Raw genomic sequence first — 23,921 nt, forward strand, 5'->3', positions numbered from 1 at the left:
TATCTGTGAGAATATATAGATTTCTGTTTTATGCTAAGTCTTTTTTCCTCATGCTTGCCATTTCATTAGTGCAGTGCCTTTGGTTTACTCCTTTTCTAGACTATAAACTCTGTTGACCCGTGACGAAGTCTCTCTCGCTCACAGTGAGGTGTTCGGGTTAGAGCATAGCACCTGGCCCATAACACACGCTCAGAAAAAGCTGTTGAATAAAGAAAAATGTGAAGAAATGCTCACTGGAGGTCTGTGCACTTGAAGCGTGCTGAATCAAGTCAGTTCAGAGTTAACCTGACGAATCTGGCAGTATTTATTATTTTCCCAAAAGAAATTGCAAATAGGTATTTCCAAGATTTTCTAAACTTATCTGATTCTGGACAAACATTTTCAAGCTGAACTGCAGGCACAAGAGAGCACCAAGACTCAGTCAATTAGTGTCAAAAGCATGGGAGATACTAGCGGAGGCATTGTCTCCAAAGGAGAGAGAAAGCTTATTTCAGAGCAAGTGAGGCCGCATTCCCTGGAATGCTGAGCAAAAGCATTCCTGCTTCCTCTCATTTATCAGTGAGACACCCACACCCTGTCATCTGAGGAAACAAGAAAATGGAGGCTTTAGAATATTTTCTCCGTCTCTCTCTGTCTCTCTCTGCCCCCCCCTCTCCTTGTCTCCCTTTCTCTCACCTTCTCCTGCTCCCTCTTCTTTCCCATTTCATCTCTCTTTCATAATTTGAAAATCCAGTGTCTAGCTGGATTTTACATTTCACATTTCACCGTGCTGACTCTTCATTATGAAAAAGTAAAACTTGGCAAACGCTTGAACCACAGTTTCATGTTTAAAATCACAGTATCATAAAAAACAAATCCAGCATATTTTCCATATGACTTGCAAAGTTCATGTTTAAAACAACACTGAAAAAGCAATGAAAAACCTAAGCACTATGAAATGAATTAGGCTGTTGTTTACTTGTGTCTCTTTTTATCTACTTTACCTAAACCTGTAATTTCTAGGGTAAGGAGCCAGTCTGATATACACTAGTTATTTCAAGAAGTTATGTAAATTTTTTGAAATACAATGAATTTAATGTGTTGAATTTTTTTTTTTTTAAAGATTTTATTTATTTATTTGACAGAGATAGAGACAGCCAGCGAGAGAGGGAACACAAGCAGGGGGAGTGGGAGAGGAAGAAGCAGGCTCATAGCAGAGGAGCCTGATGTGGGGCTCGATCCCATAACGCCAGGATCACGCCCTGAGCCGAAGGCAGACGCTCAACCGCTGTGCCACCCAGGCGCCCCTAATGTGTTGAATTTTTAAACATATTAAAATATGTGAGATGAATATAGCAAAATGTCAATATGTTTACATAGAGCTCAATGTGCGTCAGGCACCGGCTCAAGTGGTTTGTGAATTTTAACTAATTAAAAACCTCACAATAATCTTATGATAGAATATGTTAATTAATTCTATATTTGGATGAAGAATCCGAGGCACAGGCAGGCTACCTGTCACACTCTTTTTAAGCAGGGATGTAGACTCAGACTGGGCTCAGAGTCTGTGCTTTTGACCACTACAGACTGGTATATATCCTATTCTCCCTGTATTACATCTTGGTGGTGGGTCTCTGGTACCCACTGAATATCTACTGAATTGATTGAAAACACAAAGATGAACTGGGAGATGGAGCAAATCAGCGCCCCCTCCCCTCCCACCAAAGGACTGATCTGTAACAGTGGTAATAAGGATGAAGAGACCAGGACAGACTTTAGGGACGATAAGTAGATGAAACCAGCAGACCTTGATAACTTATGGGATGTTGGTGATGGAAGGAAAGGAGTCAAAATGACTTCCAGATTTTTGCATGGTAGGTAGGTGATTGGCTGTTCCATTTTCTAAGCTGAGAACTATACTAGGTTTGGGTGAGTTTTAAATGCCTGTAAGACATCTACACGGAAAGCTCAGTAGGCAGTTCTATATATTGGTATGAAATTTCAGAAAAGAGATCTAAGCTTGAGATAGAAATCTGAAAGTGGTCAGTTAACAAAATCCCCGGGGAAAACTATAGAAAGAGAAAGAGAAGAGGACTAGGCTGGAACCCTGGGGATCATCCACATTTGAAAGTTGGTCTGAGGAAGAGAAGCCATGTAGGAAAGAGATAAAGAAGGAGAAATGAGAACAATGGGTTGGGGAACCGAGAAAGACTGGTATCAGATAAGCTAGGGAAGGAGACAGTTTCAATTAGGAGAGTGTGGCTAATAATGTAAAATCTAGGGGTGCCTGGGTGGCTCAGTCCATTAAGCGTCTGCCTTTGGCTCAGGTCACGATCTCAGGGTCCTGGGACTGAGACCCACATTGGGCTCCCTGCTCAGTGGGGAACCTGCTTCTCCCTCTCCCTCTAACCCTCCCCCACTCATGCTCTCACTACACTCTCTTTCTCTCAAATGAATAAATGAAAAATCTTAAAAAAATTTTTTTTAAATCTAAGGAAAAGATTATGTAAAATAAACTAAAAGGTGTGCAGTAGGCGTAACTCTAGGGACCACTGGGAACCTGATGACAGTAGCTTATATGACTGAAGGGGACAAGAGCCGGACACACTGAGTGACTGAGAATAAATGGCCCTTGAGACAAAACAGATGGCAACCACTGGGAACTCTTCAAAATGCCCATACTGGAAGAAAAAAAGAGAGAAAGTGATAGGTAAAGAGTTATGAAGGTTTGAAAGAGGGAGTGGCTTGAGCAGGTTTCAAGGCCAGTAGAGACAATCAGTGGGAGGGAGTCGTTGAAGATAAAGGAGTGACAAAGCCCTTGGAGTGCCGGATTATTTTCACAAACCGACCCAAGTAATTTCGCGACTTACCAATAACCTTGACATGGAAAGTGCAGCTGGCTTGGTTGCTGGACAGGTCAACTGCTGTATATGTGATAGCAACATCTCCAATTGGGAAAAGGTAAGGTGGGGTGAAAGCTGGATGAACATGGATTGATACCTGTTAGAGATAAATGAATATTTTGAAAGTTAAAGTTAATAGCAATGGTACGTTTATTCTTTTTTACTGAAATATTACTAGGAAAAGTGAAATTAAAAATGATACAATATTTCATACATACAGCAATTAGGAAAAAAAATCAGGCACAGCCTTTTGGTGTGTTTCTTTTCAGAATTTTTTTTTAAAGATTTTTTATTTTATTTATTTGACAGAGAGAGCACAAGCAGGCAGAGCGGCAGGCAGAGGGAAAGGGAGAAGCAGGCTCTCCACTGAGCAGGAAGCTTGACATGGGGCTCGATCCCAGGACCCTGGGATCATGACCTGAGCCGAAGGCAGCCGCTTAACCGACTGAGCCACCCAGGCGCCCCTCTTTTCAGACTATTATCCAATTACATAGTTTATACAGTTGGCATACATATGAAATGTTGTTCCTTGTTTTTTAAACATAATATCTTAAAACATTCTTTATGCTGTTACATTGTCTTTAGAACTTAAGAAGCCCTCTTAAATGTCTCCATAATTTTCTATAGAATAAATATATGCTAATTTAAAAAATCTATTGAAGGACACTTAAATTGGCCCCAAATGCTCCCATTTTATTGACAGATAATACAAAATTTCTTTCCCAAAACATGGTAATAATTTGCACTCCCATTTGTCAGTATTTGATAGTGTCAATGTTAAAGTTCCTACTCTAAGTTCTCTGCCCTATGTTAAATATCATTATTTTTTGGTAACTCAAAAATATGACACCAGGTCATTGCTTTAATTTACAGTTTCTTAATGCCTTAGACTAAGATTAAATTCTCATATGTTTGCAAGATATAGATATATTCTTCCCTTTTTGAATTATATGTTTGCCTTCTTAGTCCATTTGAAAATTATGATAGAATGCATTTATATTCATGTGTAGGTAATAAATACTCTAACCTTTGAAGTTTGAAGCATTTTTTCTTACGTTTGCTATTTGTCTTTTAATTTAGGAATTTTTTAAAATACAAATTTTAAAATACTTTTGTAGTCAAATACATTTGTCTTTTCAATTGTACTTTTAAAAATATTTCAACACACAGGTGCTACATTTAGTGTGAACTCTCATTAGATCCTGAAATATGTCCCTGTATTCTGTTGGGGGAAGAAAGTTCAATTTCAAAATGGCATGTTGGGTTTTGTGGTCAGGAAGGACAGAGGGCTGTGGGAGCCTGTGGAGGTCTGTTGACGATCATGATGAAGGTAACAACACTGCATGTTTTCATGGCCTTTTAATGGAAAGTAGAAACCACGCATGACAGACCAATCATTCAACATGTATACCACCTACAATCCATTTAGCCCTAGAAGTCACATTTGCATTTTTAAATTCAGATTTAAAAGTTACCTTGTCCTTAGTTACCTAAAGAAAAATACAATATGAGCTCATTTAATATGGAATCTAAGAAAATAAAAATCAAACTCCTAGATACAGAGAACAGGTGGTGGTTGTCGGAGATGGGGGTGTGCGGGGGGGAGTGGGGTAAAGGGAATCAAAGGTACAAACTTCCATTTATAAAATAAATAAATACTGGGAATATAATGTACAGCATGGTGACTATAGTTAATTTTTCTTAAAAGTTACCCTAATTCTAAGTATATTCAACACAATGATCAGAACAGTTTTTGTGTGTGTGCTGTTGTGGCCCCCCCACCCCGATATATCCTGGCTGGCACAATTTATACATGTTTATGTGCAGCTGTGAAAACAATATACCATAAAAGCATCTTCATATATGTGAATACCAACAGTGCAGATTCAAGGGCAGTTAAATCCTAAATGAATTCCATTTTTTTTAAAGATTTTATTTATTTATTTGACAGAGATAGATAGCCAGCGAGAGAGGGAACACAAGCAGGGGGAGTGGGAGAGGAAGAAGCAGGCTCCTAGTGGAGAAGCCTGATGTGGGGCTGGATCCCAGAACGCTGGGATCATGCCCTGAGCTGAAGGCAGATGCTTAACGACTGTGCCACCCAGGCGCCCCTGAATTCCTTTTTTAACATCTGACAGATAATTATCTCAAGCCATATATAATATTAAAATATTGTGTTCTGAACAAAATACTGTGTTAGAGAAAGCTGAATTAAAAACTGATCTCTTGGGGCACCTGGGTGGCTCAGTTGTTAAGCATCTGCCTTTGGCTCAGGTTGTGATCCCAGGGTCCTGGGATCAAGCCCCACATTGGGCTTCCTGCTCAGCGGGAAGCCTGCTTCTCCCTCTCCCACTCCTCCTGCTTGTGTTCCCTCTCTCGCTATGTCTCTGTCAAATAAATAAAATCTTAAAAAAAAAACAAAAAAAACAACGGATCTCTCCTTCACATTGGCCAATATGCAATCATTTAGGGCTCATATTTTAAAAGATATGTTCATAAACAGGAATTGTTTCCACCTCTTTGTTTTCCTTAAAAGATCATCAAAGCCAAGTAAGGGGCAAAGAATTCCTTAGTCCAGTAATCTTAGTGGATACATAATACAACAGATCCATGGAATAAAAGTTTCCATTTTAGAGATTTTTATCTGAGAGTTCTAGTTAAAAACTCAAGGCTGATCATTCTTCTATCTAATGAGGCATTAATATTTATGAGTACAGTTTACATAGAGAGTACTATCATTAGCATATTAGTAAATCTTCAATATCACACATATTTGCAGTGCATTTAGAATCCATTTGAAACAGATGCAAATATTTGTGCAAACCTTACCTTTTCCCCAGAGTTGTCTTTAGCTGTTGGGATTTGCCATGTGATATTAGCGGAGTCTTGCTGTTCCTGAGTCTTAGCCTCTATGTCCTTAGGACAGCTGATTTGAGGGGCCTCCACATCTGACTCAGAAAATGAACAGATCAATGAGCCGATTGATACGTAATTCTAAGTCATTTAAGAAAGAGGTAAAAAAACATGAATACTCTATGACTCGTTTTTTACATCCCAATTCCGGATTAATTTGGAATATGCGACTGCCTTCAGCACAGCTTATGAAGCCCTTCCTGACCTGGTACCTGCTGACTGACCTCTTAGCTTCATCTCTTACGGTCCTCCAACCGGAACTCACTCTCCACGCCGGAAGCTCTCATTCCCATGCAAACTCCATGGTCTTGCACCTGGGCCTTTGCCCAGGTTCTTTTATGTGCCTGAGCTCTCTCTTCTTTACCTAGATAACCCCATCCTTGTCCTTTCTTAGCTTAGACACTCACTCCTCAGGAAGTGCTCCCTCCTGGGCTCCCACAGCCCTCTGTCCTTCCTGACCACAAAACTTGACATGCCATTTTGAAATTGAATTTTCTCCCCCCAACAGAATTCACATTCGTTGAAGGCCAGGACGTCTCTTGTCCCATTGTGTTAAATAGTTCCTGGCATACACAGCAAGCGTGGTAAATATTTTTCAATGAAATAAAGAAACAGAAAAAATAAATGTTAACTGTGGCCGGAAGGAACTACACTTGAAAACAAGGCTGTCAAGTAGAATTAATTAGCAGTGCTACCCTGCACTGTCAAAACAACAGATTGAAGCCAATGAAATGTTTTGCAGCGTGAAACTCTGCAATACAGATTCTGAGTTAGAGGTGGTAATATTAAACATATCCACATCAGTCACTTGTAGAGCTACGTTTTTAATATATAACATAAAAAGTTCCCTATTTTAAGTTATGTTAAATTATGTCTACTATAACTTGGTAGCTGAATTTATCTGAATTGATATAATCTGTGTCTCATATCTTCTTGTTTCTTGAAAACTTTATACAATTTATATTTTCTTTTTCTTGGAGGGGCTGAGACTCGGACACTTTTCCCCCACAAATATGCATCAGCATACTGACTCTGAAAAATCTAAAAAAGGAGTTGATTTTTCATTCACCCTTGAAAAATAGCTTAACTGGATTTGGAACTTAAAGTTTCTATCAATTTTCTTTCTGTATTCTTTGGACCTTGCTGTATTTCCTTCTGGCATCTGTACTTGTAAATGATAAGTATCATGTAAGTCTGCTTCTTGTTTCTTTTGTGAAATTTTTCTTTTCTCTCTGGAAACTGATTTAAGATTTTCTTGTTAAACTCTGGACCTCAGAAATTTCACCAGTCGTGAAAATATGCCTGCCTCATAGTCAGGGACTATGACCGATCTCATGTTTCCAGTTTAGCTCAGAGATACTTCCTTCTACTGGTAAGAAAATTCTTCTCCTCCATCCACTTCCCTCTCTCCTTCTGGAACTGTTTATTAAATGGACATTGGGGCTTTTTCTTATTATTGCTATCTCTTGACTTCGGTCTTTTTTGGTGTGATCATTTGGGATATTCAAGTTCTTTATCATTTCTCCATTCTGAGGGAACTCTCTATTTGGTTCTTCAAATCCCTAATACTGTTTTCAACATCTGTTCTACTTTACTTATCCTTCTCTTAGAGATATTTTTGATGTTTTTACTTCTAAGAACCCTTTTTTGTTTTCAATACCCCTTTTTTCAGAGCAGTCCATTCTGGTTGCGAGTAAGGTGGCAATGTCCTCCTGTGAAAGTAATGGGACGCTGGTTTCAAAGGGCTGATAACTCGTTTCTTGGGGCACCTGGGTGGCTCAGTTGGTTAAGTGTCTGACACTTGGTTTCGGCTCAGGTCATGATCTCAGGGTTGTGGGATCGAGCCCTGCTTGGGATTCTCTCTCTCTCTCCCTCCCTCTGCCCCTCTCTCACCCTCTAAAAAAACAAAAACAAAGTGCTGATAACTTCTTTCTTTTTAAATTGATTCAGTTCCACAGGCATTATAGGGGTCAGAAATTCCTCAGAGATTTTCATCTACTGATGGAAAACTTACCTGATCTCCAGCTTTAACATTATCCTTATATTCTATTTCTTCTGTCATTGCCTGGCATATTATAATTGGATTTTGTAAATCTATCATTTTGGAACAGAAACCCTCATAGAGTATATTAGGATAACACCTACCACTTTATCATGGATTTGCAGCAAAAGCTGCGAAGAGGGACAGCCCCACACTGTACCAACATGTCATTATACGGGAATTTCGTTCTCAACCTGACCAACGTAGGGGACCTACCTTTACACACAGCTGTCTGAACTTTGGCACTCCACTTTCCAGAGCTGGTACATCTCACTTCCTCTCTGACCCCTGATAAAATGAATCCTCGGCGGCAACTGAATTGACACGTCATCCCAGGTCTGGCGGGCTGCTTGCCGCAGCTGGGCGGGGAGACGACGACACCTCTGGGCTTCTGAAAGGTGGGGCAGTGGCGCTCTATTGCAGCGAAATGAAAGGATGTTACTTGCATTCCCACAAATTTCAAGAAAAACATAGTTATGCTGCCTTGGAATTGACATAAGTCACTAAATGATATCTGTTTATGACACTGAACATATGATACATTATAAATAATGCTGAACTGTCTCTCTTAGGTTATCTCATGTTATTTTGACAGTGTATCAGTACCTTGAAAAACTTCTAACGGATATTTTAATTCATGCCAATTTTGACTTTTATCACTCGCTTGGAGCACCTTCTTTCAGTTTGCAGAACACTTATGGCTCTTAAGTATAATATGGTAAATTAGGGCACCTGGGTGGCTCAGTTGGTTAAGCGTCAGCCTCAGGCTTAGGTCATGATCCCAGGGTTCTGGGTCGAGCCCCATATCGGGCTCCTTGCTCAGCGGAGTCTGCTTCTCCCTCTCCTTCTGCCCCTCCCTCTCCTCGTGCTCTCTCTCACATTTTCTCTCTTTCTCTCAAATAAATAAATACAATCTTTAAAAATAAACAAACTAAAATAGTAAATTAGAGTCCCTCTTTCATGGATTAAGCAATACATTCAGCCGTCCGTCTCCATTTTATGAGTTCTTTTGGTTCCATCTTTAAATGAGCACATATGAGAAAAGTTTTCATTCCCTCCCACAAATCACTGTGTCATTTTGGGGCCCTGACTCTTCATGTTATCTTTGGAATAGATGAAGGAGGCAGAATGCAAATAGAATGGAAAGGCAAGACTAAGACTTAACGTAGGGTGTGTGTGTGTGTGTGTGTGTGTGTGTCCCCGCCCATGTGCACATTTATTTGTTTTATGATGATTCTACTGACAGCCCTGCTAGCATCTTTAGTCTGTATTTCCCATGTAACAATTGCTAACATTTATTCAGCTTATAATATGCCAGGCATTATTCCAAATGCTTTACATGTATTGACTCACTCAGCCCAATGCACTGAGGGGTACTGTTACCATTTCCACTTACAAACAGGAGTGCTGAGGGACAACTATGGGGAAGTTACCCACAGTCAACATTCCTGAGGTCACCCTGTAGGTAAGTGGCAGACTCTGTGTGCTCCAAAACACTTCACCACCATGCCTCCTCCCTGAAATTGCTTCCAAACCCCTGTGCCGGCAAAAGCAATTTTTCCTGAGAAATTGGTTGTTTCTTTATTTTTGCACAATACATGCCAAATGACTGCCCCGACTTTCTGTTCTGCTGCAATGAAGAGAAAAATCAGAGCCAAATTTGTGGTTCAAATGTAATGACCATGTGGGGCTCAACATCCCTTCTTTAGGGATGGTTCTTTATAAATTAAGAAAATTATCATTTTGGCTATCATAATCATTGGAGATTTTGTTCCCTGCTAATATTCTCTTTTTTATTGTTTGCTTATGTTATTTTGAGTAAACATTCTTAAATTTTTATATAGTCTACTGACTTCACTTTCACCTCTTGTATACTTAAGTTCTGAAATTGGTTAACATCCACATATTTTAACTATACTCTCCTCTAATTTTTAATGATTTTAGTTTTTAATTTATACTTTAAAACCTCCAAAGAACTGATGTCAGTGTCTGGTGTGAATTAAAGACACACAAGAATTTCACTTTGTTTCCTTTGTTTTTCCCAAGGAGCTAGCCAATTTTTCTATGTAATAAATTGAATAAATCTTTTCTTCTCAACTGACCTGTAATGCTTCCTTAGTGATACATGAAACTCATAAAGCTTTGGGATTTATTTGGTCTTTGTTTATATAGCAGTACTTGCAAAGTCTTCATTTTTGTAGTTTTAGTATATATTTTAAAACCCAGTAGAGCTACTTTCTCTTTACTATCCTTATTACTCTTCCCTTTCAATCTCATTTTCGTGACTTTCATGTACATATTCTTCCAGACAAGCTCTAGAATCACTTCCTACTTCGAAAAGAGCAAAAAGAAAATCTCTTCTAGAGTTTTTAAATGAGATTGCATTTTACTTATACATATATCTAGACAGAACGTACATTTTGATAAAATTTTATAAAAATATTAAGGTGTTCTTTTTGTCTCTAACATTTTGTAGTTTGTGTAACGCAGTTTCCATACTCTGCTGTTTGAGGTTATTCTTACATATTTTATATTTTCCATAGATCTTCTGAATGTGATTTTTCACTATATATTCTGTTTATCATTGTATATGGAGAAGTTCTTTATTTGGTATTCTTACGACATTAGTGAACTCTCAACTCTCTTAGTAGATTCATTCCATTTTGGGGTGGACATGTAATCTACCAACGATGATGATTTTAATTCCCCAAAGCTCTAATCTTATGATTTATTACAAGTGCTCCAGGCTTTGGGAACAATACTAAACAATATGGATGATTCTGGGCACCCTTTTCTCTTCCTGGATTTAATAAGTGTGCCTATATTGTTTCCATAAGTGGTTGCAGGTTTAATAAGGATATCTTTTTTATTACATCAGTTATCAATATGAGTTTCTCAGAATTTTATTGAAAATGTGTTTTAAATGATGATGGATGGCACTTTTATCTTCTGCTAAGTAACCATATGAATTTTTCCTATTTGTTAAAATGAAGTAATTTATTATGTTGATAGATTATATCTAATTTTAAGCCCGTCTGCATACCTAGGATAAACTCTGCCTGTGTTGACAGGCCATTCTTTTGAATGTAGATTGGTAGAATATTTACTGTCATAGTTTATTATCTGCTTTTTTGGTCATAGCTATCAAGTTGGCAACTTGTAGTCGTTTGCTAATATAAATTATTTAGCTTTCCATTATTTGGGCCAAGTTATATGGTATAGAGTTACTGTTTCTGCAAAGTTTGGAAGAGTTTCATTGATCCCTCAGTCATTTTTGGAGTAATTAATGCTCGGATAACATTTTCCAGTTTTTTTTACAAGTAATTATATCCTTGCATTTCTATTTTTTTCTTGACTCATTTAAAAAATTTGATTTTCATAGAAAATCATACATAATACCATGGATTTTTAATTTATGTGCAAAAATTTATGTATACTGTTTTATTCTCTGAAAAACCTTGGGCCTCTATATGCTTTGTTATAGCTTCTCAGAATAAATCCATTTTTGCATTTTTTTTAACTTATATTTAAAAATCTATTACTGTGGGGACACCTGACTGGCCCTGTCAGTTAAGTATCCAACTCCTGGTTTTGGCTCAGGTCATGACCTTAGGGTCATGAAATCAAGCCCTACACCAGGCTCCATGCTCAGCATGGAGTCTACCTGAGATTCTCTCTCCCTCACCCTCTACCCCTACCCCCTGCGTGCATGCACTCTCTAAATAAATAAATAAGTAAATAAAATCTTAAAAAAAATAAAAATTTATTAATTTCAAAGATTTCCCTCTTATCCATTCTTTGACATTCCATCTCCCTTCATAGTTCATTTTCCTTAATTATTAGTGTGTATTTCTTTCAAATTCCATTGCAGTCATTCTTTTCCTAACTTTTAAATTTAATGTTTAGTTATTTTCATTCTCCCTGTTTAATAATTAGAGGATTTATAACTATAAAATTACATCAGCGTATAATTTAGTCCACATCTTGTAACTGGTTTTAGGAGTTCCTCAATTTCATTTTTTATCATTTAAAAATTATATTTTTTAATTTCTCACGTGTGCATTGAATTCATTTCCTTTATCTCTCCGTTGGAGTCTATATTCTTTTGTGGTTTTGTCCGGTTCCATATTTTAGAAAATGTTAAGAATAATCACTAATAACATTGACACAGTTACATGTGTTTCAAATACCCTTTCTTTTTTGTTGGTTGCCTTTTGATTACAACGTAAAGAATTCACCCGAAGCACAGAAATTTAAATCTCTATGTATTTGAATCTATGCTTCTTTTCTTTTATTCTTAGGAAATTATTCTCCATTAAAAATTCAGATTGTCTTTTTATTCTTAGAAAGTTCTCCCTCATAAAAACCTATATCTCTTCTTATATTTCACTCCTTAATTTGCCTGATTTAATTAATTAACTTGGTGATTTTTTTGTATGTATGTAGTGGAGTCAAAACAAATTTTTACATTAACTTTTCCCCCATTGACTTCTGGAATTTCCTTTACTGAGTGTTATATTCTTCCATAAACAAATGTTTGTTTCTGTACCATATTTAATCATGTGTAGCTCCATTGTTCTGTGCACCCTTGTACAATTCATGTTCTATTTTAATTACCGTGGGTTCGCAATTTGTCTTATGATGGTGAGAATAAGTTCTCCCTCATTTTACTTCATGTTCAAAATTTTTCTCTTTTGTACCTTTCTATTCTTCAATACACAGTCTATTCATTTCTATTAGTTTTTTTAAAATCAGAATTTTCACAGTAATTATTGTGGTTGTCAGAATTTGGAGGCCACAGTAAGTTGTTCCCCAATAAACTGTAAAGAGATGCAATTTCCTTGATAGTTACACAAATCCACCGAGATTTGCAAATGTTTTAAATCATTACAGAGATGTGCACAACAATTTAAAGAAGAAGTGAGAACAGGAAATCCTTATTAGAGGTATTACTATTGATAATGAAAGGTTGGGTCCCTCAGAAGAGGAGGTGGACAGTCATGGAACCAGGGAAAGAGGTGGTTCTCAGGAGTAAACATTTGTATTTACATAGAAAATCTAGCCTAAGGAGACAACATCCCAACTACAGAGGTTTATCGAGATTTACTGTCCCATTGTAAAAGCCACCTTCTTGACAGTGAGAGACCCATCACCTTCACTTCATTTAATTCTGTGGGATATGTGAAGAAGTAAACTCCCTTTGCTTCGGTTTTATGCAAACTAAGTGTGTTCTTGATTTGGGTGTCCTTGTGGCTTCACCTACAGGGAAATACCATGCTTGTCCAGCCTAAGTCTTACAGTACTGGTAACAGTAGGTATCTCATTGCTAATGAACTGAATTTTTGTTTCATAGTAAATTTCATTCTCCTGTCCAGGAGAGATTAATCTCTTCTCAGGATGATAATATCAGTTTTTCTGAGATTGCACAGTGAGGATCAATTCTTGGACTGTTAAATGAATCTCCCCAAAACCCTGGAAGCTAACCGCCTTCCTGGTGATACCTTCCTCTATTATCAACCATGGATCCAATACCAGATTATACTAGAACAAACCTGTAAATCAATTTGGAAGGAACTGACATATTTATAACACCTAGTTCCCCCATATTGGAATCTGGCATATCTCAATTTATTCCTTACATATAGTTATTTTTCCTTTTTTTGGAGAGTTGGTTATTTTGATGTGGAAAACAAAGGCAAAAGAAGAAATTAAATTTCCTTACTATCTAGAGCCCACTAACAAGTCCTTGAAACGGGCAGAGTGACATTCCTCTAGGAATTCACCTGCCTTGATGCTGATACTTTCCTAAGGGCAAAAGCACTCTTAGCCGGACCCCCCAGGATCCTGTGAGTCTACTTTAATAAAAAAAAATGTTTTTGGAAACTTCTTTAATCTCTACACCCCAGGATATATGTTAGCAATCATCCTCCAGGCATATGGCCCACTAATAAACATCTGAAGGGTCTCATGACTGAGTTTTTACTAAACCGTAATAAATCACCTTTCCTAACAATAGCTAGTCCCCTCAGGTTCCTAGAAACCTTGTTTGCAAAATTCCTGGGAGACTTGTGCTTTCCCTAACCCCCTCCCAACCTCAAAGTATATAATCAGTCACCCCTCACAACCCTAGGAAGGCAGCTCTTTCTGTCCACAGGTCCTATCCCCATGCTTTAATAAAACCACCTTGTAGCATTGAAGATGTCTTAAGAATTCTCTCTTGGCCATCGGCTCTGAACCCCAACACTTCTACATCAATTTAATCATACACCTGCCACGCTCCTAGGTATCCTATATCTGACATATAATAAGGATTCACTAAATGGCAGTTACCCTTTATCATCATCATTATTATTACCACTGTTATTTGTATCCATAGCATATAAGGAGCAGCAAACTGGAAAATCTCCTGAATTTATTCTGGAACCAATTTCAGTAGTAAGATGTCACAACTCTTCATGAAGGACAAAAACTCTCCCAATTACATAGAATGCTATGGTCTATCTTAAGGTTTGCTGGTTCATAATCTTGTCCTTTCATCAACAAGGTGAAAGTAACTGGTATTTAGCAAAGCAAGGGATCACATGGCATTTGCTTTTTAAAAAATCCTTCCAAATTGGCCCCAGTTAAAAAAAAAACAAAAACAAACCATCACCATTTGAAGCTGTAAACTTCAGTGACTTGGAAAATGGGATTCTGGCGTAGAAGTCTTTTTACCAGTGGAGGGGAATAAAACAATGTATTCATTTACGTAACTGTATCTCTGTGCATCTGTATATACGGACGTGTAGTTATTATATTCATTATGAATCCATTTTAGTTCTAGGTCTTCACAGAAAAGAGGAGAAATGAGAGCAAGAGAAATAAATTACCAGAGGCACCATGCCTTCAGTGACTTACCCACACACCGGGGTTCTAGGCCATCCCACTGGGCGTTTGCTTGACAGGTAAGCCTAGCACCTCCTTCTAGTGTGTACCCTTCATCACAGGTAACCAAACACACTGTCCTGTAGGACATTTCCCCCGTGGAACAGCTGATGCGGCCATGTTTGGGCTGGCGGAGATGAGGGCATGTTCGTACTATATAAAATGAAAACAACTAGGTCACATTTTACTAAATAAGACAAAAATTCTAAGTTTAATAAATTGCAAGCAAGAACATACCTTTTCTTAAAATGGCAGAGTAAATAACGCACCATTATGTTTTGAGCTAGTGTGGGACAATTAAAAGCAAGTGTTTCATCAGATGCTCTGCCCAAGCAAAATCACTGTGCTCGGCCACCTGCCCATAGGTGGGAAACTTAAGCTATCTAAGGAGTCCAGTCCTAGAAGGATGATGACACCTGTAGATTGCAGGTGGCTGACAATGGGAGGTTCTCTGCAACCCTCAGCAGGGCCTTTGCTGTGATTTTCCAGGCTACGGTCCAACAAAAGGAAGGAGTCTTTTCCAGGACAGGGATTCAGGTTCACGATTAACTCCATTCTCAGATCTCACGGGCATTTGGTCATATCCTGGCCCTTTTCATGGTCCCACCCCCTGCAAAGTTGCCCAGCCTCTGCAATCTTAAATTTCAGTATCCTACTCTCTGACCATAACTCTGGTCCTTTTAGCTTTTTCACCCCTTTCTTCCAAGACACTTATTGCAAATCCTAGTTCCTGATGTTAATCTTGACTTATGCACTAACATTGATTTGTTTGTGTGTTTTTGCTGTTGTGGCAAAGACAGCTAGTTGCCTACCCAGTAACGTTCTTCCCAATTTTATTCAGCATAGAATACACACAGCTAGGAGGTAACAACTGCCCACCTCCATCACAACAAATGGCAGACAACGAGCTATGAGCTGCAGTTGTGTGGGATGTCTGGAAAAGCTTTTAATGGAGACTCTTTCAATTGAGAGAGTTCCCCCCCCCACTCCTTCTTTGTCCTGAAATACGGACAGGAGGGAAAGTACCCCAGCATATTATAGTATACGTACAGGATACTCCTATGGGATAACGACCATGCCCTAAGATGGTAGAGCAAAAAAATTAAAGAAGCCTGGGTCTCCGATGACAGTGGAGCTATCACACCAGCTTAGGATTACCTGGGTCTTTGATACCAGTAGCTGCACGTTAATTCCTAATTTCCTATGCCCGGCATCCATTCACTTTTCCTTTGCTAATTTCCTAGGAAAGATCTCTCCCCTCTGTCCGCTCATGGGATTTGTGTGTGCTCCAACCCTGCTTAGAGGTAGAGCATGTGACCTAGGATCACATTTTCCTGGTCTGAGAAGTGATCTGGTACAACTGGTGACAAGATTCCTTTATCTGTCAGCTTCAAAACCACCATGAGACAGCAGCCAGGGGGTATTTCCTAAACCCTTGATCCTGGAAATGCCCCGTGCCTCGGTCAGTCTCAGCGCCACCAGCAGAAGCACCACGGGGCATCCAGAGAAACATGCATTTTCTTGGTACTGCTAATTCTAACTTGATAGCCTCAACACAGCATCAGAGAAGCTCCAAGAGGGCACTCGGACTGCCCCTGCCTTTGCGGGTCCCCAAACAGCATCTGGGCTCTAAGCTCTTCCAGCAAGATCTTCCTCACTGCCCAGCCCACCAAAATCCCATAATGTGTCTTAGGGTCTGTCTCAATTAATCCTATGACATCCTATATTCCTGTTTCTGACAATCTTTTAGGAAGCCCAAGGCTCCAAAGTCATCCCTCATCTACCACGGTCATCCCCGTGTAGTTCTAATCCAAATCTCATTCACGAATCGTTGCGCCTGCCCTCTGGAAACATAATCAGTCTTCAATAAATCCTCTCCTACCCTAAACTTCACTTGTCAACTTTTCTTTCACCTTCTTATCCCAATCAAAATCTTATTGTCTCTTATACACAGAGCCTGCAGGGGGAGAGGGGTCTTCTTTGCTCCTTGTGCCTTCCCAGATTTTTCTCTCTCCCTTCCTCTTTTCTTTCTAAAACCCTTAAGCTCCCAGAAAGTGTCATGTTAAATATTCAACATCTTTTCTTTCCCCCCAGTTGTCTTCTGACCTCTGGGCCACTTCTTATTCTCTGAAGATTTTATTGTCTCTGTCTCTCTGTCTCTCTCTCTCTCACACACACACAGACATACACATTGGTGATTTCACATATTCTATGTAGATGATCATTCCAGTATCCAGGAGTCATATTCTTTCCTTCCTCTTCTCCAATAACCATATCCTTCACCCTATCTCAGCCTCCCTTCCACTGCCTTCTCCTCTAGACCTAGCCATCACCAACCTAAGCATCCCACTCTCTGACAACAACCTCCTATCTTCTTGGATCACTCCTTCAAGCACTTCAACTCCATCAATTTCTATACCTTACTGGGATCTCCAATCTATTGTATGTTCTGTAGAGAAAATCATCTCTAAAGAGTTACTCTTTCCACACCTCTTTTCCTCCAGTTCTAGTTAAAAACCCACTCTGTTCAGGATTTCCAATCAGGGGAAGGAGTGCAAGAATAAAGGAGAAAGGAAGTAGGAGAATAAGAAAAGAGAAGAAAGGAAAGAGAAGGTGAGGGGAAAGTAGGTAGAAGAGAAGAAGAGGAGAGGAGATGAGAAAACGGAAAGGAGGAGTAGGAAGAACAGTGCAGAGGAGGGAGGGGTAGCTGAAGAATAGGGAGGGGAAGGTAAAGTAGGAACAGAGGAAAGGGGAAGAAAGAGCAGGGGGGAGGTGGGGAGAGTGAACAGCCCCGTGGAAATTTACCCTTTCAGTCAGATGGCATATACACCCCTATCATAAACAGATATGGAGAGGAAAAGGGAATGCATTCCTGTCGAATATGCCAAAGGATGGTCATATATATTCCTCTGCTCACAGATACAATCCTGCAAGCATCAGGCAGAGCACAAAACAAAAAACAAAACAAAACAATATCCTCTGCAAAAGAACGACGTTCTGTTATCAACAATAGCATTTCTGCAACACTAAAGGCCAGAAGACAACATGACAATCTCTAGATATTTTTGAACAAAATAATTTGGGACTCAAGAATTTTGGGGGGACTCTGGGTAAGATATAGTTTTCTTCTACATTTCGGTATTTGCCAATTTTTCATATCAAGCATATATTTATGATGAAAGCTTTATAATAAGAGGAAAGGAAGTTGGGGCAAACTATTCAGTGCATATTCAACTGAAGTCACTGTTTGGCAGGATCTAGTCTGAAGGAACCCATTCAAATGATATTAGTCAGCAGAGCATAAATATTGGGTGCATTAAAGATATATATATATATATATATATATATATATATATATATATATATATATATATATATATTTAGGATTGATTACTCTTAGAGAAAATTCAAGAATTAAATTAAAGATTAAGCCATAAACCTTTGCCTTTCAATCCCTGGGATGACTTGGACCAAAGTCAACTACTAATGACAGATGAGTAGACATATTTTGCCTTCCACATCTTGATTTTTATTGAATGTGTCTATCGTGTAAGTAGAATCATTGTGGAGCACATCAGGTGCACAGAAGTATTTTGCCTTCCACATTTTTACTTCTACTGAGTGTGTCCATATATGTACCATAATGCCAAGTATGAGGCAGAATTAAAAGGTGAATAGATAAATTCCTATGATCAAAATATATAAAATCTGAAGAACCGTATTAAACAACTACTTTTAGATTTAATAAACTGCTGAAATCACTCCAGCTTTCCAACTCAAGACGAAATGTATTTGCAACATCTCTCAAGAGTACTGATAGTAAATTAGAGTTGGTGTTTCATACACATACAAATTACATTGCTTCTCAAATGTTGGTTTTAATAAACTTTCATTGCTCCTCTGGGAAACAAAGCATATGCAAGAATTCCTATTTAGTCCTTAAACATCTTATACTCCTTTTCAACCAAGAATGTTTTTAATAGAAACGTGGTTATTTATTAGTTTCAGTTAAAATTTTTTTTATTTCAACAAGCTGAAAAACTCTGCAATAAATGTTTCTTGATGTACATCCATGTTAAAGCAATCCTTAAATATTTATTTGGTCTTTTTAGAAAATAGCAATTTAGTCTTTCAAGAAAACAGTCTACTAAGGAGTAGACAATGTGAGAATTGCTCTGGTTCTCACTTTAAAGACTAATTAGATTTTTCCCCAGGTAAACAGTTCCTGTCAATCTCTGAATTGCGGTAGCATCTATATTGAAATAAAATAATTCTGTTAAATGTGGGATTCTCGTTGTTGGGACCATTTTCTCAGAAAAAAAATCTATCACAAAATTTAATTTACTATGATGTTGTGGTTTAGCAACTTATCATTAGGAAACCACAAAAAAAACTTACTAGTTTAGAAATAAGTGTAAAATTCAGATACAATTTTAAGAGAGTATAAATGCTTTGTGATGAATACAAAGGAGGAATAAGACTCAAGCCTATTGAGTATTATTTAACACTATAAAACATTAACAATGCAACATGAAATTTGTAAATGGCCTTTTATTTTACACTGATCTTTCAATTTCAGAAAGATTTTCAAGAAAAAGATAACATAACTAAAATGGTTCTGTTCCTATGATTAGATTTAAAATAGATCCTAAAATACTATTTTCTCCATGTTACCCACTCTGAGACAGAAGTGAACCCCCATGCAGCTGCCATACTTCATTGAACCCCAGATGCCCCAATTATGAGGCACACCATTATTTTATGTGTCACTAATAAAGAAACAATAATATCTATGAAAGGATTTAGTGCCACTGGTTTTACGGTACACCTTAGTTTTTAGAGATGTTAAAATATGGGGGGAAAAGGCAAGAGAAACAAAAGATAAAATGAATTTATGGGACTTCATCAAGATTAAAAGTTTCTGCACATCCAAGGAAACAGTCAGAAAAACTAAGAGGCAGCCCACGGAATGGGAGAATATATTTGCAAATGACACTACAGATAAAGGACTGGTATCCAAGATCTACAAAGAACTTCTCAAACTCAAAACACGAGAAACAAATAAACAAATCAAAAAATGGGCAGAAGATATGAACAGACACTTTTCCAATGAAGACATACAAATGGCTAACAGACACATGAAAAAATGTTCAAAATCATTAGCCATCAAGGAAATTCAAATCAAAACCACACTGAGATACCACCTTACGCCAGTTAGAATGGCAAAAATAGACAAGGCAAGAAACAACAATTGTTGGAGAGGATGTGGAGAAAGGGGATCCCTCCTACATTGTTGGTGGGAATGCAAGTTGGTACAGCCACTCTGGAAAACCGTGTGGAGGTCCCTTAAAAAGTTAAAAATTGAGCTACCCTATGATCCAGCCATTGCACTACTGGGTGTTTACCCCAAAGATACAGACGTAGTGAAGAGAAGGGCCATATGCACCCCAATGTTCATAGCAGCAATGTCCACAATAGCTAAATCGTGGAAGGAGCCGAGATGCCCTTCAACAGATGACTGGATTAAGAAGTTGTGGTCCATATATACAATGGAATATTACTCAGCAATCAGAAAGAATGAGTTCTCAACATTTGCTACAACATGGACGGCACTGGAGGAGATAATGCTTAGTGAAATAAGTCAAGCAGAGAAAGACAACTATCATATGATTTCTCTCATCTATGGAACATAAGAACTAGAATGATCAGTAGGGGAAGAAAGGGATAAAGAAAGGGGGGGTAATCAGAAGGGGGAATGAAACATGAGAGACTATGGACTATGAGAAACAAACTGAGGGCTACAGAGGGGAGGGGTGTGGGGGAATGGGATAGACCGGTGATGGGTAGTAAGGAGGGCACATATTGCATGGTGCACTGGGTGTTATACACAACTAATGAATCATCGAGCCTTACATCGAAAACCGGGGATGTACTGTATGGTGACTAACATAATATAATAAAAAATCATTATTAATAAAAAAAAATAAATAAAAAATAAAATATGGGGGGAAAAGTGTTTTAGAATTAATGAAATATGGTATATATTTCAAAGAACAATATCTCAAGTAACTAAAGTCGCTAAAGATGAGCCAGAGGAAGGGATTAAGTATCTTCATTTGGGACAGCTCTGTACGCTGGCAAGTTAGGCGGTAACTTTGGGGATGACACTGAAGGGATCTTAGGAAGAGCCATGATCCTGCAGCATCTCTCCTTTGATTAAAATTACTTTATTTATATTGGAATATCAATGAAATTGCATAAATAAGAACAAGAATGCTTTTTAAAAATGCAAATGCATAATGCGAAGTGACACAGGCCCACCACTGACATATTTATCAATGCACGTTATCAATATGTGTATTTGTAAAATTCAAGTTCTTAATCACTCACCAGAGGTATGACCAAGAATTGAGAGGAAAAGATACATTCTGTGCTCATAAAAAACTAACAGTCTAGCAGAGGTGACAGACAAGTTGATTAATAAAAGCTAAGTGTGTTTCTTCGTATTAGAACACGTTGGTTAGGTTGGGAAATATGCTATCAGAATCCCCTTACTGTAAGCCAGGTTAGGGTTGGTCAAAAGATGAAACTGCCCCGGATTTTAGAAAGGAGTAAAGGAAGCAGTGGTCACTGTAGTCAGACTCAGTGATGGACAAATGCAGACATGCCCCATGGGTTCCAGCTTGTCTTTGCTCGCTTCCATTCTGAGTCCCAACTGCTAACTGTGTTGACCTAAGAAGGCTCCAAGGTCACTGCCAGGTTCTTGGCTGAGGAGCCGTGGGGTGTAATTATACACAAGGAAAGCTTTTCTTAGACCTCCCAACACATTTCTCCTTTGCAGTTGCACCCCAGCAGCTGGGCAGGCGTGGTTTCACAGACTGAGTTGGTAGTGACACCTCTGATGCCCCAACTTCTCTTCTAGATCCCCAGTTTGCCAGCTCTTCCAAAATTGTGTAAGATCTGATTCCTAAAATACATCCCTTATCCCGTGACACTCATGGTAACCATGCTTCCCTGCGTGATCTTGACACTCGGAGCACAAGGGCTCTAATCAGGGGAGAACAGATTGGTGGACACACATACAGAAGTTAGAGGTCATCCCATCCAGGCTGAGAAGTTTGATAACAGCAGAGGGTTTATATATGGAGACCAAGAGCAAAGGCAGGGCTATCAGACACCCAAAGCTGTGGGCACAACTTGTCGAAGGATGGCTTCCTGAGAGGACATGGCCATTTCTTATGGCTTTGGTGTAGGATCTGAGGCTCAGATTATAGACTGTGGAAGGTAAAGAGGCAGGGGTCGGACCTTATCTTAAAGGGGTTGTCTACTTGCTTCTCGCACTCTGTTTTTGGAAGGCCAGTAAATGGAAAGTTAAAATGCAATGCTTTCTATCCTCTGCCATGAAGTATTTGGGAGAAGGGGTAGAGATTTGTCACAGAGCTTGTAACTGTTGACTTTACAGGAATATATGTAAGAGGCTTTCTACGATTAACTTTTTCAGTAACAGCATGTGGCTTTTTACCATTTGAGACTGCAGGACTGAAAAGGTCTTTCCTTGGCCTTCCCACATGAACAGTAGCTTGTCTGAGTTTGGAAATCTAGGGTCTGATTTTTTCTCTCAGGATCCTGGCAGCATCCTCTCATCTTCTCATATCTACAATGGCTATTAAGAGCCTCAGGTCTGATCTTCTTTCCTATGTGGGTAATGTTACTTATTCCTAACTGTGAAACAGGGACAATTTTCTATTTTTCCAGGGCATTCAGAAATTTCACTAAGATTATTTCCAGACATGGATCTGTTTTCAATCATTTTTTTCTATCATTAAATGATGTTAAGCTCAATACTGAAGATTTAGTTGTGTGCATTTTCAGGGTTTCAGCTTGGGGATATATTCTCCTTCACTCCATTCTCTTTTTAGATTCTTCATATAAGAAGAGTCTATTTCCTGGGACAATTCTCATTCACTTTATTCTTTCATATTTTTTTAATCTTTGAAATTTTCCTCTACTTTCAGAAGAGTGTCTTGAGCTGGTTTGAGTTTGGCTTTTCACTATGTCCAGTCATTGTGTCTGAAACCTTTTTTTTCCCCTCAGAAATCCTTTTGTTTTCAGGTTTCTCCCACTTCGTGGCATTCTGGCCTTATTTACCAGTGTGATTACCTCAGAATCTCAGTGATCCCATTTGTTCCCCTTTTCTTTCAGGTCCCCCTTGTATAATTTTACTGATATCTTTTTTTTTTTTTTTGTAAATACAGACAAGAATACGGGTAGGGACCTGAATTAAGTAGATTCCTATTTATGGATGGGTTCAATGCTGGTAGCTGATAACTGCAGTGGTGGTCTCCTGGGCTCACAAAGACCTCAGAGCCTGAGTGGGTCGCCTTTCCTTATGGGTGCAAGAGCCAAGAGAAAACTCCTTACAGTGCTCCAGGGAGCTGTGTGATGGGGGGTCCTGGAGCAATCAAACCCCAAAGTGTACTGTCAAAGGAGGCTGGGGGATGTGGTAGGCGGTGAGCTTTCCAGATTTTAGCAAAACAAACAAACAAAGAGATCCAGGTAAATTTGAGTTTTAGAAAATCAATACCTCATTTTTAGTATAAGTAAGTCCCAAATCTTGCATGGGACTTACTTATATTAAAAATTGTTGTGTATCTAAAATTCACATCTCACTGAGTGTCCTGTGTTTCATCTGGCGACTCTAGGTCAGGGGTAAATACTGTATTCAGAAGCTTGATGGGGAGGGAATCTCAAGTCCTTCAGCTTGCTCCCTTCTTTTCGTAGATAGCCCTCTCTTCCAACCCTACTTGTTAGACCTTAAGAAGTTGTCTAGGGGCGCCTGGGTGGCTCAGTCAGTTGGGTGTTCAGCTCTTGGTTTCAGCTCAGGTCATGATCTCAGGGTTGAGATCGAGCCCCGAGTCAGGCTCTGTGCTCAGCAGGGCATCTGCTTGATATTCTTTCCCTCTGCTTCTCCCCCACTCGGGCTCTCTCTCTCAAGTAAATAAATAAATCTTTAAAAAAAAACCTGGACTTATTTAAAAAAAGAAACCTCAGGAAGTTGTGTGTGCAACAGTTATAAGAAGTAGGAAAGGAGATCTTGGAGATGGCAAGAGTGGAGGAAAACCAAGGTACCATTCTATTTGTTTTTTCTCTCCGTTCAATGT

The 23,921-nt window shown here is 38.7% G+C and overlaps 1 protein-coding gene across 4 annotated transcripts in view; it reads right to left on the minus strand.

Moving 5' to 3' along the window:
- Window positions 1–23,921, minus strand: part of SVEP1 (sushi, von Willebrand factor type A, EGF and pentraxin domain containing 1) — a 194,306-nt gene that overhangs the window by 110,646 nt on the left and 59,739 nt on the right. For all 4 annotated transcript variants that reach the window (XM_044386734.3, XM_026506030.4, XM_057313668.1 and 1 more), the window contains exons 6-9: window positions 14,734–14,913; window positions 8,053–8,250; window positions 5,712–5,830; window positions 2,850–2,979 (exon numbers count right to left, since the gene is read on the minus strand). In XM_044386734.3, the coding sequence (XP_044242669.3) occupies window positions 2,850–2,979; window positions 5,712–5,830; window positions 8,053–8,250; window positions 14,734–14,913 (627 nt within the window). The remainder of the gene's footprint in view (window positions 1–2,849; window positions 2,980–5,711; window positions 5,831–8,052; window positions 8,251–14,733; window positions 14,914–23,921) is intronic.

The sequence above is a fragment of the Ursus arctos genome, unplaced genomic scaffold, assembly GCF_023065955.2.
Source record: "Ursus arctos isolate Adak ecotype North America unplaced genomic scaffold, UrsArc2.0 scaffold_18, whole genome shotgun sequence".
NCBI classification, from domain to species: Eukaryota; Metazoa; Chordata; class Mammalia; order Carnivora; family Ursidae; genus Ursus; species Ursus arctos.